At 46.5% G+C, this 18,518-nt stretch overlaps 1 protein-coding gene across 2 annotated transcripts in view; it reads left to right on the top strand.

Moving 5' to 3' along the window:
• Positions 1–18,518, top strand: part of CAPN9 (calpain 9) — a 54,332-nt gene that overhangs the window by 25,394 nt on the left and 10,420 nt on the right. For both annotated transcript variants that reach the window (XM_063707746.1, XM_063707742.1), the window contains 7 exons: positions 1,526–1,603; positions 5,955–6,115; positions 7,159–7,316; positions 7,480–7,688; positions 12,959–12,995; positions 14,504–14,584; positions 17,108–17,165. In XM_063707746.1, the coding sequence (XP_063563816.1) occupies positions 1,526–1,603; positions 5,955–6,115; positions 7,159–7,316; positions 7,480–7,688; positions 12,959–12,995; positions 14,504–14,584; positions 17,108–17,165 (782 nt within the window). The remainder of the gene's footprint in view (positions 1–1,525; positions 1,604–5,954; positions 6,116–7,158; positions 7,317–7,479; positions 7,689–12,958; positions 12,996–14,503; positions 14,585–17,107; positions 17,166–18,518) is intronic.

The following is an 18,518-nucleotide window of genomic DNA, read 5'->3' on the forward strand; positions in this document are numbered from 1 at the left end:
ATGGCCCCTGAGCTTCTGGGGAAATCTGAAGCTAGTCTAGAACTTGGTTAAAACTGAGCCAGTGTTTGTCTTCAGTCCAGACACAGCTACCAGGTCATCAGACATGGTGCAGCCACTGCTGTATTAGCCAGACCCCAGCGTGAGGGCAGAGCACACAGGCCTGTGCTTTCCAGGCTGTCATCGTCCCATGGAGGCTCTCGTCCCACCATCCTCTGCTCTGGCCTTGGCTGCCGCCTTCTGAGAACCAAGAAGCATTGGCAGAGATGAGCTGAGATGGGTTGAGGAGGAAAGAGATTGGCCTCCCTCTCCTGGCAGAAATGGCAAGCACAGAGAACTACTGAAACCAAAATTAGTGAGACTGCATCATGTTGTAAGATGTGCAGTGCCCCTCAACTTTGAGATCGTAGCCTATAAAGGGAAAATGGGCCATTGTCTCCCATTTTCTGGGACTCACAGAGGTAGAAATCAAGAAAGTGGGAGCCAAGGCTGGAATGAAGTTTGTCTTCCACTCATGCAGCCTCCATGGGTGATGGGAGGGGCAGGCGCCATCCCGACTCCCTGACTTCGCTGTGCTGCTGGTGACATGTGAGTAGGGTTGAAGGCACCGCATGGCCAGCCTGTCAGGCCAATTATCTGGGTGTGAGCCACTTAGGATAATGGCTCCAAAAGAAAATAATGGCTGCCAGTTCCACTCTTCTGACCCTGGCCCGAGCACCTGGAGACAGATCTGTGCTGATCCTCCCCTTGGATCACCTGAGCACTCCCCTGAGGTTGAGTCGAGATCACAGGATTAGAGGGAGCTGCCACATTGGCTGTAGCACCGCAACAGTGGTGACCTACTTTGAACTATTTGGAGGCGGCTGTGGGAGTCACAGAAAATGCAATGAACTTGGAGTCACAAATCCTGAGTTTGGAGAGTGACAGGCAGCCATTCCTACCCCTACTCTTCCCTGAGAGTGTTTCCATGGGCCTACCTGAGCCCTCTTATCTGCAGGATGGGCACACCTAGCTCACAGAACCCCACCTGGCTTGCTAGCGAGGTCACATACAAAAGGTGCCGGGTACAGACAACATCAAGCATGGGCAGGTGTAAGGCATTATCACCTTTCCAAGTGTCAGCTTATCCATTAAGGAAGGGCCAAGTACTGCTCCAGGTCACATGGCAAGTTGGAGGCCAAGCACGAAAGTCAGCAGACTTGTGTCTTCCAGCCGGGCTCTTCTGCTACCCCACAGGCATGCAATGCCTTGTGACTATCCCAAGATAATCTTCCATGTCGGTGGTTCAGATCATCCTCAGGGGTATTTTATCCATCAGCAACACTTGGAGATGTACTTTCTGACCAGCCCTCTTATTTGGGGGCCAGTGGCTCACCTGCCGCTACATCCCTGGGTGCATTTTTGGGACCCAGTGAGTAGTTACTAAGTAGGTCTTATTTCCTCCATAACCGCACACTGTGGGTTCCACATCAAGGCCATTGTTGCTCTTCATGACCTCTGCCTGAACACCAATTTTGTTTACTCCTAGTTCTCCGGAGTGGCGTTCTGTTGGTCCAGCTGAGCAGAAGCGTCTGTGTCACACTGCTCTGGATGATGGGGAATTCTGGTACAGTGCTTGTTCCTGTGTTAACTGCAGATATGAGCAAGTCCCATGGCCCTGGGGCGTCAGGAGCACTGTGTTTCTCTCTCGCTTTCCTTTTTCTTTCTTTCTTTTTTTTTTTTTTTTTTTTTTTGAGACGGAGTTTTGTTCTTATTGCCCAGGCTGGAGTGCAGTGGTGTGATCTCGTCTCACTGCAACCTCTGCCTCCCAGGTTCAAGTGATACTCCTGCCTCAGCCTCCCAAGTAGCTGAGAGTACAGGCATGCGCCACCACGCCCGACTCATTTTGTATCTTTAGTAGAGATGGGGTTTCACCGTGTTGGCCAGGCTAGTCTCGAACCCCTGACCTCAGAGAAACCACCCACCTCGGCCTCCCAAAGTGCTGGAATTACAGGTATGAGCCACCACGCCCAGCCTTCTCTCTCCATTTTTGGCAAATCAAATTCATCTGTCTCAGACCCCTCATATACACCCAGATTAGAGGGAAATTTAATCTCCCTCCTGTCTTGGTGGGGGCTCACCCCAGCTCTTGGTTTGTTGAAGAGTCTTCAGGGGGTTCCTGCAATCCAATAGAGGAAGAGCCTCTGGTCTCCAGCCTGACACACCTCCTTGGCACTCTTTGTCATCCAGGCTTACACAGTGAATTTGAAGACAGGCAGCCCTGCTGCTCACAGGGTCCATTCCCTCCACACCCACCTTGGTGAGAGGTACCTTTGAAGGCAGCTGCCCTGAAAGCATCTAAAGATATTGACCTACGTAGGAAGTAAACATTTCTACTCTGGACTTTCCCTTGGCCTGAATCTCTTTGTTTCATTGAATATTTGTATTGGGCCTTCATCTCTAGCATCTTTTTCAGTCTTATTTCTTCCTGTTTGGGTTCTAGAAGTTGGCCCTTCTAACCCTGCAAGACCAAATTTCTGGTTTCTGGCTCTATTCCCTTTCATGTGCTCCAACCAATCAAGTCTTGCCTGAGCTCATCTCTTTCTTGTAACAGCTTTTAAAATGCAACGGCCGGGCGCGGTGGCTCACGCCTGTAATCCCAGCACTTTGGGAGGCCAAGGCGGGTGGATCACGAGGTCAGGAGATTGAAACCATCCTGGCTAACACAGTGAAACCCCACCCCTGCTAAAAATACAAAAAATTAGCCAGGCGTGGTGGCGGGCGCCTATAGTCCCAGCTACTTGGGAGGCTGAGGCAGGAGAATGGCGTGAACCCAGGAGGTGGAGCTTGCAGTGAGCCGAGATTGTGCCAGTGCACTCCAGCCTGGGCGACAGAGTGAGACTCCATCTCAAAAAAAAAAAAAAAAAAAAAATACTACAACCCAAAACCATGACTATTCCAGCCTTTTTCATTCTTTTCCCATAGAACACAGCCTCAGTAGTGATTTGTTCTGCCTTCTGTATTTTTATAGTTTTCTTAGTCTATTTGGGTGGCTATAAAAAAATACCATAGACTGAGTGGCTTACAAAGAACAGGAATTTATTTCTCACAGTTCTAGATACCAGGAAGTCCAAGAAGATGACACAGGCAGAACCTATGTCTGTGGAGGGCCCTGTTTCTGATTTATAGATGATTTATAGATGGATCCTTCTCACTCTGTCCTCACATGGTAGAAAGAGGGCGAGGCAGCTCTCTGGGGCCTTTTTTATAATGGCACTAACCCCATCCATAAGGGCTCCACCCTCACAACCTAGTCACCTCCCAAAGGCCCCACCTCCTGACACTACTACTTCGAGTGTTAGGATTCAACATATGAATTTAGGGGAGGCCACAAACATTCAGTCCATAACAACATGCAACAGATTTACCCAATGTTTTGCCACTGCATAACATAGATAACCATTTTCCAGCTCCAACAGTTCCATGTTCCCTCTTGCTCAACTGCTAACATATTTTAGAATTTCGTTGTGGCAGTTCTGTAATTCAAGGCACCAATGACTCAAGGTAACACTAGCTGCAGTAGTGAATAGACCCCAAATATATAAAGGCTCAAACACAGTAAAGTTTTTTCCTCACTCATTATGACAGTCCAGGGAGGATGTTCATATTCTGTGGGTGGCTCTGTTCATACAGTGATTCAGGGACCCAAACGCCTTCTGTTGTGTGGCTCTGCCATCTTCTAAGGTCACTTCATCATCTGCACATAGCCAGCAGAAGAGAAGAATAAAATAAAACATTGAAAAAGACACTCTCACTTTCTAAAAATCTTGACTCAGAAGTAAATGCGTCACGGCTCACATTCTACTCCCAAATGGAAGGAGTAAGGTGCAGTCTTGGTCCTGTGCTGATGACTGCCAGCCATCTCTGCCTCAGGAACCATGAGGGTTTAGGTTCCCCAGATTTGTGGAACACGTGCAGGGTGCTTGAGAGATTCCCAAGCTGTCAAATTAGAAATTACAGATAAACTTTGAATTTTGAAGTACAGGGGACTTTGAGTTAGGGGGTTACAAGAGAGGAGCAAAAACTGCAGGAAGAAAGCTGAGTTCTGGAATTAGTACCATCACAGTAATTGCTGCATATGAGCAGGAGGTAGAAACCAGAGTTTGAGAGGCTACCTGAGGTCAGGCTAGTGGAAGGAAGGTCTGGTGCAGACGGTGGGAGAAGCCGGGCAGAGGAAACTCGGAAATTCACAGCAGGAGGCTCCACAAAGAAGAGCGTCCGTGTGAGTGATCCATTGCCCTGCCCCTCTTGAAGGAGCTGCCCCGACACCTGGGCTGAGCCTGCCCAAGGTGATGGGTAGTGTTAAATCATGCACTCTGTGCGTGGAGCCCTTCCTCCTGGAATCCTGACTCTGAAGCCCTGTGTAGCCTCTTTCCATTCTTCACCGGCTCTAGGATGTACCTCCTGCAACTCTCTTCTCTCCCCTTACGTATGAATTCCCCCCTTCTTCTCAATCATTCCCCTTAGCACTCCAACACTATCATTTCTCCTACCTGCAAAGAAAAAAAAAGCCTCTCTTGACCCACTCAGGTGACCAACCCAGCTCTCTCCTGTCCTCTACAGCAAGCCCGCCAGTTCCTCTTCTCCCTTACTCTCTCGACTCCACTCAGCTATGAGTGTGCCCCACCACCCCATTCACCCTGATCTTGCCAGGGACGCCACCGACTCTCACTTTGCTCGATCGGATTATCTTGATCCATCAGGAGCCCTTGACGTGCTGGATTGCGGGGGATCACATGCCCTGGTGGTCCTCCTCCTACCTGAGCTCCTTCTCAACATCCCGTCCTGGCCCCCTCTCATCTCCCTAACCTGTTAGCACTGAGGTGTCCCAGGACCCCATCCATGGTCCGCCTCCTGGCTGTCTATTCCCACTCTTTAGGCGTCTCGTCTGGTCTCTTGACTTTAAAAACTATCTTTACACTAATTCTCAGGTTTCTATCTTCAGCTCCTTTCCCCAGGATTCCAGAGTCACATATTCAATGGTCTACTTTAACATCTCTCCTTGAATGTATAATAGACATCTCACATTCACGTGCCCAAACCTGATCTCCTGAGCTTCTCTCTCAAACTGCCCCACCACAGCCTTCCCCATCTCCATCCTTCCAGTCACTCAAATCAAACATCCTGATTCCTTTCATTCACTCCTTCCCCACATCCAGTCCATTAGCAAATCCTATAAAATTTACCTTTGGAATGTGTCTCAAATCTGGCCACTGTTCATCACCTCCCATACCATCAGCCTGGACCAAGCCACCCTTGTCTCTCACTTGGACACCGGCACTAACTTCCTAGCTGCCTCTCTGCTTCCACCTGTGTCCCCAAAGTCTGTTCGCAACACAGCAGCCATGGAGCATGTGACTCCTCTGTTTGCCTTCCAATGGCTCTCCATCTTCTCAGAGTCAAAGCCAAAATCTCTATACCTATTTGACGTACTATGATCTCTTGATCTTATTCCTTACAGACACCTCGTGCCTTCCTGGTGTTCTGTGAGCACCTCAAGCACCTCTCTGCCTCGGGACCTTGCTGTCCATCTGCCTAGACCCCCAGAGAGCTGCCCTGCCCAGGACCTGGTAGTTCAGGTCTCCACTCAGAATGTGCCCCATCAGTAAGGCCTTCCCTTACCTCCCTGTTTAAAATAGCATCCCACCCCTACGCTCCCATCCTTCAGCCCAATTTGGTTTTTCTCTGTAGCACTTAACATCTACAATCAATCTATATTTTTACCCTGGTTTTTACGTTTTTAACCTTTATTTTACTTTGAAAAAATTTTCCATCTCCCCACACTTTGCAGTCCTCCCACTCCTTGCGGACAGGAACAAGATGATTTAATGAATAAGTGAATGATTTAATGAATGAGTGAATGGATGATGCCCTCACCATCGCCCTCCTGTGCATCGCGTCTCTCCACTTTGCTGCAGGATGGCATTTAAGGACTTCAAGGCCCACTTTGATAAAGTAGAGATCTGCAACCTCACTCCCGATGCCCTGGAGGAAGACGCGATCCACAAATGGGAGGTGACGGTCCATCAGGGAAGCTGGGTTCGCGGCTCCACGGCTGGAGGCTGCCGCAATTTCCTGGGTAGGTAGGCTGCCTGTCACTCTCTCTGCCACTCCCAAGTGTCCCTTCCAACCCAGGACACCAAAGGATAAGGGCCGGGTCCTCAGAGAAAGCCTGAAACATAGTAAGATTTCAAAAGTGACTGGGAAAAAAAGGCTGCAAAGATTTAGTTGGATAAGAATTGTTTGGGGAAACCTCCTTTGTTTTACCACTTAGGTTATTTTCCATTACAAGGAATGGAAAGCATGACTCATGCCAGTTTAGCAATAGAAAGGATTTGTTATCTCACATAATTGAAGAGCTCAGAGGAAAAGTAGGGTGGTCTTCAGGCACAGTTCTATCAGGGCCCTGGTTCCATTTGCTTGTAATTCACTGTTCTGCCCTCTTTTCTGTGTTGACTTCTTTCTCTGTCTGGCTTTCTTTATAATCACAGGAGGGCTGGCAGCAGTATCCAGGGCTTCCTGAGCCCTCATTCACATGAACAGCAAGAGCTCCTGGGGGTATCAAACAAAAGCCCTCAACTTCCCTCTAATTGGAAATTCCTTGAACTAATATTGTCCGGTGAATGCTATGCATTGATTGGCTTTGTTCAATCCTCAGTGGCAAAAAGGACTGGCACAGACCAATCAGAATTCATGCTGGAGCAGTGCTCGAGGTCAATCCTACTCAAACTGCCCACCATCAAGTAGATGCCAGGGGGACAACCAGAAGTCCACTGCACTCTCCTTTGAAATATTAAGTGGAAAAAAAACTGATAGAACAAGCTTTAGCAGACTAGACCCAGAAGAATGTCCTTAAAAAACTGCATAGGAAATGGTTGAAGAGAAGGTGGAAATGAAAGAGAGAATACTTTGCATTCTCGTTGGGGATTATCAAAAGTAGGGTAGGAGGGCTTACTGAACAGGGAGAGAAGGTATTACTTTCTCATGTTTGGTAGGATATATAATGAGGGCGGATAGTTGTATGTGCGTGTGTGTGTGTGTGTGTGTGTATGTGTGTGTGTGTGTGGTCTTTGTGGGTTTTTTTTTTAAAGGGGAAAATAATCTACCTCTCCCAAATGACAGATACCTTTTGGACCAATCCACAAATAAAATTGTCTCTGACTGAGAAAGATGAGGGGCAGGAGGAGTGTAGTTTCCTTGTAGCCCTGATGCAGAAAGATAGAAGGAAACTCAAGAGATTTGGTGCCAATGTGCTGACAATCGGCTATGCCATTTATGAGGTAGGTGGGAACCACACTGCATTTCAGAGTTCTCCATCTGAGTTCTAAATTCGCGGCTCCTCCTCAGTCTCACACCTGAGACTCAACCAAGAGTCCATGAATTGTGTCCGAAAAGCCAAGAGGAACTTCCCTAGGAAACGCCTCCCTTTCTTGCCCATTGCAGTGCCCTGACAAAGACGAACACCTAAACAAAGACTTCTTCAGATACCACGCTTCTCGGGCCAGAAGCAAGACGTTCATCAACCTGAGAGAAGTCTCCGACCGGTTCAAGCTGCCCCCTGGGGAGTACATCCTGATTCCCAGCACTTTTGAGCCCCACCAGGAAGCTGATTTCTGTCTGAGAATCTTTTCAGAGAAAAAAGCCATTACCCGGTGAGTCAGAGGAACAGCTTCCAGAATCCCACTTCTTTTAGTGATTTATTCACACAGAAGTCACCTGGGGACTGCTGGAGCCAAGACTCCATTCTTCCCTTTCCCATGTGTACCTGAGAAACAAGGCAGGATGGTTTCTTTCTTTTCTTTTATTTATTATTAATTTTTTTTTTGAAATGAAGTTTCACTCTTGTTGCCCAGGCTGGAGTGCAATGGCGCCATCTCAGCTCACTGCAACGTCCACCTCCCAGGTTCAAGCAATTCTCCTGGCTCATCCTCCTGAGTAGCAAGGATTACAGGCACCCACCACCACACCCAGCTAATTTTTTTTGTATTTTTAGTAGAGACAGGGTTTCACCATGTTAGCCAGGCTGGTCTCAAACTCCTGACCTTAAGTGATCCACCCACCTCAGCCTCCCAAAGTGCTGGGATTACAGAGTGAGCCACCACGCCAGGCTGCAGGACACTTTCTTAACTTATCTGCAAGGCAAGGCACATATCCCTTCTAGCTCTGCTCCTCCCTCCCTCAAGCAAACCATTGAAAAGTTGCTGTTTTCTACTGGTCCCAGAGTCATGCTCACAAGACATTCTTGGGTGGAGACCTTCATTTTTCAGACCCTATTACCAAGAAGCTTCTTGGATAAGAGCCACATGCAGGGATGCTAGACATTTCTGGGCATGATGAAGGGGGTGGCTATTGCAAATTTCAAGAATGACATGTTCTTTCAGCTCCAATTTAAATAAATGTTGGCAAATCTGCCTCTCATTTTACATACCCAATATTCCACCACATTTTCCTCACAGTGTCTTAGCGAAATTACTTTATATCAGTTACTTCTATGGAAAATGTTTCCCATTACTGCCCATTCAACATTGGTTGCTCTGTGGCACAGAGGGAAAAATGGTTCAAGATAGAGGAATCGATTTCTTTTCCCAATGACAATATTCTAAAGATTAAGGAGAACACTAAAATCTGCTAATTCTGTATTTAAGCTAGATAAGTCTCCAACAAAAGATCAATCTGCACAGAGTTAACAAGAGAGACAGCTGTGAATACATGACTCACTCTAGTTTCATCTTTTGTTTAGTGAGAGAGAATTAGATTGGTGGCATGCATTGAAAAGACTCTCAATTATGAAGTCTAGTGGGGTTTCCCAAGCTGATTACAAAAGGCATGGTTCTTTCTCTTAGCTAAATAGATGCAGAAAAGTCTTTAATTTTTAAATACTCTACCGGAGAATTTTTCTCCAGCCTTCTCCCAGATACTAATACAAGATGGGGATGAATATCCTAGTATCTGTTCACACAAAAGTACCCTGTATGAGGTCCATGCAGATTGACATCTCTTATGGGTGGCAAGAACAAGAGAGACCCAAGTTATGCCAATGCCATGCCTCTTGTTCTCTATCTCATTAGTGGGGTGAGCTCAGAGTCACTGACATGCATAAGGTGACTTGTACATGGCAAAAAACTCCGTACTTAATCTTGCTCTGAACAAGATACTTTAATCTGCTATGATATTGAGTATAAGAATCAGCTCTGTAGCTTGGTAACAAAAATTCACACTGAGCTCTGTTTGCATTGGTTTAGCACTCAGACAGGCTCCTGATCAAACAAACAAAAGTTCTGAAAGGGTTATGTTATGGATGCCCAGGGGATGAGGAGGAAAGGGAGGACTACCCCCATTTGATGTTAATGTTTATTTGTATTCCCTTTGACTTTGTATCAGTTTTTCTTTGAGAGCCCTTCAAGTTTTAGTCTATGAGACTGTATTCTTCCAAATGTTTTTAGCATCATCAAAAGCTGAAGCCTGCTCCTCCTCTTAATATTACTACTATCCAAATATTACAAGTCCCCCTAAATATGTGAATAGCAAAAAAACATGATTGCATCATTTTTCCTCTTTTTCCCTAACATAAGCACAGAGACACCCATCCCTCCCCAACCCCACCAGTGGAATCAGGAATTTACATCTGTGATGAGAGGCAGGAGTTAGGGATGCAGCTTCAAAAGGTGGTCTTTAGGCCAGGCACGGTGGCTCATGCCTGTAATCCCATCACTTTGGGAGGCCGAGGCAGGAGGATCACCTGAAGTCAGGAGTTTGAGACCAGCCTGGCCAACATAGAGAAACCCTATCTCTACTAAAAATACAAAATTAGCTGGGCATGGTGGCACGTGCCTGTAATCCCAGCTAATCAGGAGGCTGAGGCAGGAGAATCACTTAAAACCCAGGAGGCAGAGGTTGCAGTGAGCCGAGATCATGCCATTGCACTCCAGCCTGTGCCACAGAGTGAGACTCCGTCTAAAAAAAAAAGGTGGTTTTTTTGGTTCTGATTCAACTTCGTAATCTTTTAAAATGCACCCCCTCCCCAGTGCCTACCACTCAATAGGCTGAATGGTCTCCAACAGATATGTATCTCCTTTGAAGATGCAAAGTTCATGGAGAGTGAATGTGTAATGCAACTGCACTGTTTATGGGTCTTTGGAGGTGCTGCTATTCTACAAAACACTTTATCAGTTGCCCTTGTTAAAGTACATTAAAGAAATAAGGAGTGACTGCTGGCCTAACTTCTTTTAGTTTCATAAATCCAGAATTCACAAGTTCTTGGTGATGGCTGATATAGTTTGAATATGTGTCCCCATCAAATCTGAAGTTGAGTTGTAATCCCCAGTGTTGGAGGTGGAGCCTGGTGGGAGATGTTTGCGTCATGGGTGTGGATCCCTCATGGCTTGGTGCTATCCTCGTGATACTGAGTGAATTCTTGTGAGATGTGGTTAATAGTATGTGGCACCTGCCCCACCCCTGCTCCTGCTTTTGCCATGTGACATGACTCTTCCCCCTTCTGCCATGATTGTAGTTTCCTAGGTCTCCCTAGAAGTCAAGGAGTTAAGTTAACTTCTAGGGAATACACCATGCTTCTTTGTAAAGCCAATTGAACCTCTTTTCTTTGTAAATTAGTCTTAGGTATTTCTTTAGAGCAGTACAAGAACAGCCTAATACAGAAAATTGGTACAGAAGAGTGGGGCATTGTTATAAAGATAACTGAAAATGTGGAAGTGACTTTGGAACTAGATAACAGGCAGAGGTTGGAAGAGTTTGAAGGCCTCAGAAGAAGACAGGAAGATGAGGAAAAGTTTATAACTTCTTAGAGGCTGGTTAAATAGTTATGGCCTAACTGTTGACAGTGATATGAACAGTGAAGTTCAGGCTGCCGAGGTCTCAGATGGAAAGGAGGAACTCATTGGGAACTGAAGCAAAGGTTATGTGTGTTATGCCCTAGCAAAGAACTTGGCTGAATTGTGTCCATGCCCTAGGGATCTGTGGAAGTTTGAACGTCATAGTGATGATTTAGGGTATCTGGAAGAAGAAATTTCTAAGCAGCAAAGCATTCAGGATGTGACCTGACTGCTTCTAACAACCTATACTCAGGTGTGGGAGCAAAGATATGACTTAAAGCTGGAATATATACATTTAAAAGGGAAGCAGGGCATAAAAGTTTGGAAAATTTGCAGCCTGGCTATATAGCAGAGAAAGAAAAAGCTTTTTCCGAGAGAGGAATTCAAGCAGGCTAGGGAGCAACCACTTGCTAGAGATATTTACATAACTAAAAAGAGCCAAGTGCTATAACCAAGACAATGGGGAAAAGGCCTCAAGGCATTTTAGAGACCTTTGCAGCAGCACCTCCTCCCATCACAGGCCAAGAGGCCTAAGAGGAAAAAAATGGCTTCATGGGCCAGGCCTAGGGCCCCACTGCCCTATGCAGCCTCAGGACACTGTTACCTGCATCCCAGCTGCTCCAGCTCCAGTCTCTGCTCAAAGGCACCAGATACAGTTTGGGCTACTGCTTCAGAGGGTGCAAGAGTGCAAGCCATAAGCCTTGACAGCTTCTATATGGTGTTAAGCCTGCAGGCACACAGAGTGCAAGACTGAATGAGGCTTGGCAGCCTCCACCTAGATTTCAGAGGATGTATGGAAAAGCCTGCATGCCCAGGCAAAAGCCTGCTGCAGGGACAGAGCCCTCACAGAGAACTTCTACTAGGGCTATGCAGATGGGGAAATGTGAGGTTGAAGGTCTCGCACAGAGTCCCCACTGGGGTACTGCCTAGCGGAACTGTGGGAAGGCGGCCATCATCCTCCAGACCCAAGAATGGTGGATCCACTGGCAGCTTGCACCTTGAGCCTGGAAAAGCCACAGGCACTCAACAACCCATAACAGCAGCCAAAGTCACAGGGACAGAGCTTCCCAAGGCCTTGGGATCCCACCCTTTGTACCATTGTTCCCTGGATGTAGGACATGGAGTCAAAGGAGATCATTTTAGAGCTTTAAGATTTAATGACTGCCCTGCTGGGTTTCAAATTTGCATGGGGCCTGTAGCCCCTTTCTTTTGGCCTTTTGGAATGGGAATGTTTACCCAATGCCTATATTCCCATTGTATTTTGGAAGTATAAAATGGAATTTGTATATCTTGGAACTTGATTTTGATTTGACAGGCTCATAGGTGATGGGACTTGCCTTATCTCAGGTGAGACTTTGGACTTTGGACTTTTGAGTTAATGCTGGAATGACTTAAGACTTTGGGGGTTATTGGGAAGGCATAATTATATTTTGCAGTGTGAGAAGGACATGAGATTTGAGGGCCCATAGCAGAATGATAGAGTTTGAATATGTGTTCCCACCAAATCTGATGTTGAATTGTAATCCCCAGTGTTAGGGGTGGGGCTTGATTGGAGGTATTTGGGTCATGGGGGCAGATCTCTCACGGCTTGGTGCTGTCTTCACGATAGTGAGTTTGCATGAGATCTGGTTGTTTAAGGGTATGTGGCAACTCCCCCACACCACCCTGCTCCTGCTTTTTCCATGTGACTTGCCTGCTCCCTGTTCACCTTCTGCAATAATTGTAAGTTTCCTGAGGCCTCCTTAGAAGCAGAGCAGATGCCAGCACTGTGCTCCTGTAAAGCCTGTAGAACCATGAGCCAATCAAATCTCTTTTCTTTATAAATTACCTAGTCTCTGTTATTTCTCTATAGCCATGCAAGAATGGTCTAACACAATGGCTGTCCCTCTTATTTGCATTCTGAGCAAGGTCTGAATGACAAGGGTGGGGGTGTCAATGCATGGGGTCTGCAAACTCTGTGAAATGTAAACAGCACTGAACAATAAGGGATTCAAAGGGACAGAACCTTCCCACGGCTCTGGGCTCTTCAGCTCTGCAGATCCCAATGGGAAGTTAATCCACAATTGAGGCAGTGTGTTTTTCTGCCCTTACAGGGATATGGATGGAAATGTAGACATTGACCTTCCTGAGGTGAGTCTTCTGATGTTGCTATGGAGTATAGGATTCAGGTGTTGGTTCTGGAAACCTTCCTTCTAATCACAGCATCATGTAAAACTCTGCAGTTCAGGGATGGTTACATGCAATCAAGTAAGCATCTATGATTCTAACCTCCTGGAGACCAAGATGTGTGTGTTCTAGTCTGTGCTCTTCTAGTCCACAAGGACCTGGCATGGGAGTGAGGTGGGTGCTTGGTATAAAGTTCTGTTCGATGTCATCTTCCTCTGTGCTACTGTCAACTGAAATAACAAACACAGAGACACTCTCTAAAAGAAAAGCTATTTATTTGGGGATAAAGCACTGCAATGGGAAGGTGCATGCCATAGTAAACTATGCACATATTTGGGGAGGTAAAGGAGGACAAAGGTTTTTAAAGAAAAAATGAGAAGGATTACATAATTGTTTTGAAATAATTATCCTTGGCTACAAATATCAATAACAAAAGTGAAGCCAGTCTGATATTGGACAGGCAGTTGCTAGGCAGAGGTAGAAGTATTTTTGTGTATGGTTGCGAGGGCCTCTGTGAAAGATTGTGGTTTTTGCAGCCTTTTGTGATATTTTTGTTATCAGGCAAATAAGCATGAGAACCTTCTGGCCTTCCCGAGCTCTATTTGTCAGGGTTTTCTTAACATTAGTGACTTCATTTTGACTCAATAACTTTCACACTACCAACTCCACCTGAGAGAAGGCTGCCGCTTCTGAAGGGGGTAGACTATCTTTTAATTGTATTTTAAGAAATCTAATCAATGAAAAGAAAACCAGAGAGGCAGGGAGATGTTTTTTCCTGTGGACTCAGGGGAACACGTTACATCTCCCCTATGTTATGTGGTGTGGAAGGGGTGACATGGGGGTGGCTTTACCCTCGTCCAAGGGCTGGAGGACTCTCAAGAGGCCCTGAGATACTATAGCTGGAAATAGTCTGACACGACCAGGGACATCAGAGATCTGCTTTTAGGAGGGAATTTGCTGTTCCATGCTGGGGCACAGCTTATTAATGGTGCTAAAAAACCAAAGAAACCAAAAATCACCCAAAACATTTACTCAGCTCTTTCTATATACCAAGCCCAGAGCTTAGTGGTAGAAACAGACTCTTGCCTTCAATGATTTTATCAGCTATCAAAACAGATGATGAAGTAAGTCATTCCAGTCCAGGGTGGTAAGAAGTAAGCCAGAGGAAGGGCAGGAAGCATGAAAATCCAATGGCCAGGACCTAACTTAGGCATGGGTCAAGGTCCTTTGGCCTCCTCGTCTGTAAGGCAGAAGGGCTCCACAGATCCAGCTAATAAAGTCCTTCTAGTCTCACCTTCTAAAACTGCCTTCATAAGAAAATGTTCCTCACGCTACAGGATGCAGCTTGTGCACACCGCCTCAGGAGGGTGACATGGGGCTGGGCACAGAGGGTCCTGGCTTCTTTCCTGCTATTTTTGTCATGTTTCTTTTTTGTGGATCATTTTGTGCAAGTTTCTTTGGCTGTTTTTTAGCCTCCAAAGCCAACTCCACCTGACCAGGAGACAGAGGAGGAGCAGCGGTTTCGAGCTCTGTTTGAACAAGTTGCTGGTGAGGTAGGACACGCCCCACTTCCATCTCCCCACCAGGCTGAGGGCCTGGACTTGGCTTCCTAGCAAAGGGTTGCAGTTGTGGGGTTGGTCAGCAACGTCATCCTGAGGCATGATGGAGCTTGTTGCAAAGTAAGACCAGCACTGATCATTCAAGGCCCAAAGACCACCCTGTTTACAACATCTCTTACTTACAGAGTCTGCAGCTGTGGATGGGGCCAGTGAGCCCAAAGAAGCTCGGAATGGGCCCAGACACTTTGTTTTTTAGTTCTGTTTTGCTTTAGACAGAGTCTCACTCTTTTACCCTGGCTGGAGTGCAGTGGTATAAGCCTAGTTCACTGCAGCCTCAAACTCATGGGCTCAAGAGATCCTATCACCTCAGCTTCCTGAGTAGCCGGGACTATAGGCACATGCCATCATGCTTAGCTAATTAAAAAAATAAATAATAAAGAGTCTTGCTATGTCGCGCAGGCTGGTCTCAAACTCCTAGGCTCAAGCAATCCTCTGGCCTCAGCCTCCCAAAGTGCTGGGATTACAGTCATGAGCTACCACGCCTGGCCCCAGGTGCTTTCTTTGGGAGGCTAGAGCAAGCCTTGAAGAGGTGGCTCCTTTGAACTCTGCCTGAAAATCACTGCCGTTAGAATACTCTGTCTGCTGTAGTAAAGGGGATCATGTTCAAGGAGGTCCCTATTCAATTGCAACTTCCTGTCCCCCACCCTATCCTAGCTCTTTCCACTGCTCAGCTTCCTTTTTGTGGACACTGGATGGAGCCTCACACAGATCCAGGCTCTTCCTCCACCTGCTGGGGTCAGGGGAGGGAAGTCTTTCTAGAAACTGCCCTAGAGGTGCTCTCTTGGAGCCATAAATACAATGAGCTGATGAACTAATTCATGTCAAGGTGCTAATGACTCTATTAGCTTCATGTGTTTCCCCAAACTGGGGTTCCTGAATTATGAAAGGGGTCACCTGGAGGGGTGATATCTAAACCTAGGGGCTGTCTGATGGTAGTATATTAGGCACTGCAATAAACAGGCAAGGCAGGGAGATTAGAGGACCACAGGATCGGATGGAGAAAAGGGGTGCTCATGTGACTGCTTAAAGCACAGCAGGAAGGTGGCTGAGCGCAGCCCTGGGCGGGACAGAGCATGGTGAGGGGGGAAGGCAGTGGTGACCTCCCTGCTCCAGGTGCTATCTGGAGCATGCTGGGTCAGACCCAGCAAGACAGGCTCAGAGGAGTTAAAGAGGTTCATGCGGGTGGGCAGAAGTTGTCAGATGGAGATCCAGAGTTTGGAAGGGAAGCGGTGAATGTTGCAGGAGTTTCAGTCGACCTTTATTAACAACCAAAAATGTACCTCTAGAGTTCAGCCCTCCTTGACTCATGTCCTGCTTTTCTTCCAAGTAGTTGGATGACTTGGGCACATGGCTCCATTTCTCTTTCCTCCTCTTTCAGTGGGGGCCTGGCTGGGGCAGTGCTTTCTTACCAACACCAAACATCCCAAACCCCCATTCCCCAGGCCCAGAGGCTTCAGGACGGACATGTGTTAGAAGCACTCCACAGCATAACACACGGCTAGCGCAAAACCCTGACCAAAATGAGGTCTATGTCAGTGCTACTCAAACACACGTGCATAAAGTCACCTGGGCATCCTGGGAAAAAAACACAGACTCCTCATCAATAGGTCAAGAGCATCCTGGGCAACATAGGGAGAGCCCATCTCTGCAAAAATAATCAGCCCAGCATGGTGGTGCATGCCTATAGTCCCAGCTACTTGGGAGGCTGAGGTAGGAGGATTGCTTGAGCATGGGAAATTGAGGCTGCAGTCAGCTGTGTTCACACCACTATATCCCAATCTGGATGACAGAGCAAGACCCTGTATCAAAAAAAAAAAAAAAAAAAAAGCTTGAGTCTCAGGGCAAGGTCTGAGACTCTCCATTTCTAACCAGCTTCTGGGGTGGGGGCTGCTGAGATTTCCTGGAGCGCCTTAGATCCATGATTCTGAAATTCACCCTTATTCTTCATTCTAAATCAACTCCTAGGTCTTAAAAATCGGACCATATTCTCAGGTCCTCTGATTTCAAGATTCCCTGGGGTAAGCCCCAGATGCGGGACTATTTTAAAGCTCTGCAGGTGGTTCTACTGTGCAGAGGAAGACTCAGTCTGGTTTTCCCAAACTGCCTCCAACATAGGAATCATCTGAGGAGCTTAGGACAATTCCAGGAGTGGTTCTGACCCTCAGGGAAGTTGGGAAACCACTGCCTTGCCCTGCCCAGCTTTCCATGCGTTTTCCTGGATTGGGATGTCTCTCAAGTTAGGCTTTCGCCTAGTTGGGCTGGCATGTCCCTAAAACATGTGACATATGAGACACGTAGCTGCAGCTACACAGGAGATAGGTACATCTGCCCACAGCAGGGTCCTGAAGGCTGGTCTGTCACTGAAGCCAAATCAAGCTCAGAAATGATTTAAAACAAAAAAAAACTATAAAAGAAGGTGCCAAGGGCTATAACAAACAATTGTCTCCACTTCAACAGGACATGGAGGTGACAGCAGAGGAACTTGAGTATGTTTTAAATGCTGTGCTGCAAAAGAGTAAGTGCCGACCCCATCGGGGTCCTGGGGCGCCTATGGAGGGACAAGCGACCACACTGCCTGGGTCCCCTCCCTGCTCCTCCGAGCCGTAGATCTGCTTCCCAGGGCTGATTTGTAGGTAGACTTTAAAAATAGCTTTCATTGTTTGTTTTCCTGATTCCAAAAACGATGCAGGTTTATAGTAGAAAATTCTTAAAAACGCAGAAAAGCCTAATGACAAAGATAGTCACAAATGATCTCACCACCATAAATAACCACTCTTAACATATGTGTATCTGCATGTATGTACATGTGTGTCATATGCGTAGACATATAATGTTAGAATGTTTCATCACTCCAACAAGAAACCCTTTACCCATTAACAGTGTTAACCCTGTACCCATTTCCCCCAGCCCCAGGCAACCACTCATCTACTTTCTTTCTCTATAGATTCGATTTACATATTCTGAATATTTTATATAAAAGGAATCATAGGCCGGGTGCGGTGGCTCACGCCTGTAATCCCAGCACTTTGGGAGGCCGAGACAGGTGGATCACCTAGGTCAGGAGTTCAAGACCAGCCTGGTCAACATGGTGAAACCCCATCTCTACTAAAAATACACACACAAAAAAAAAATCAGCCAGGTGTGGTTGTGGGCACCTGTAATCCCAGCTGCTCGGGAGGCTGTGGCAGGAGAATTGCTTAAACCTGGGAGGTGGAGGTTGCAGTGAACCAAGATCACACCATTGCACTCCAGGCTGGGCAAAATAGCAATACTCCCTTTCAGGGGGAAAAAAAGGAATCATACAATATGTGGTCCTTTCTGACTGGCTTTTTTCACATGGCGTGATGTTTTCCAGGTCCATCCATGCTGTAGCACGTATCAATGTCTCATTCCTTCTTACAGCCAGACAACATTCCACCGTATGGATGGGCCCCGTTCTGTTTATTCATTCATCTATTGGTGGCCACGTGGGTTGTTACCGGTTTTTGGCCATTATGAATAATGCAACTGTAAACACTCCTATACAAGTTTTTTGGGTGGGCATGTGTTTTCACTTCTCTTGGATATATAGTTATGAGGATGGTTCCATCACAATGCAACAGTCTATGGTTACATGGTGGCATAACCATCCTCTTAATTATATGTTTAGTTAAGAGGATTGCTTAACTCTATGTTTAATGTTTTTAAAAACTATCCAACTGTTTTCTAAAGTGACTATTTCACATTTTCACCAGCAGTAGTATGGGAGTACAAAATTCTCCAACAAATTTAAATCCTGCCATTAAATATGCTGCAAAAACATGATTCCTAAGGGTCGTATAATACTTCATTATATAGACATAGCCTAAGGTATTGACCATGCCTTTCT

The sequence above is a fragment of the Gorilla gorilla genome, chromosome 1, assembly GCF_029281585.2.
Source record: "Gorilla gorilla gorilla isolate KB3781 chromosome 1, NHGRI_mGorGor1-v2.1_pri, whole genome shotgun sequence".
Classification (NCBI taxonomy): domain Eukaryota; kingdom Metazoa; phylum Chordata; class Mammalia; order Primates; family Hominidae; genus Gorilla; species Gorilla gorilla.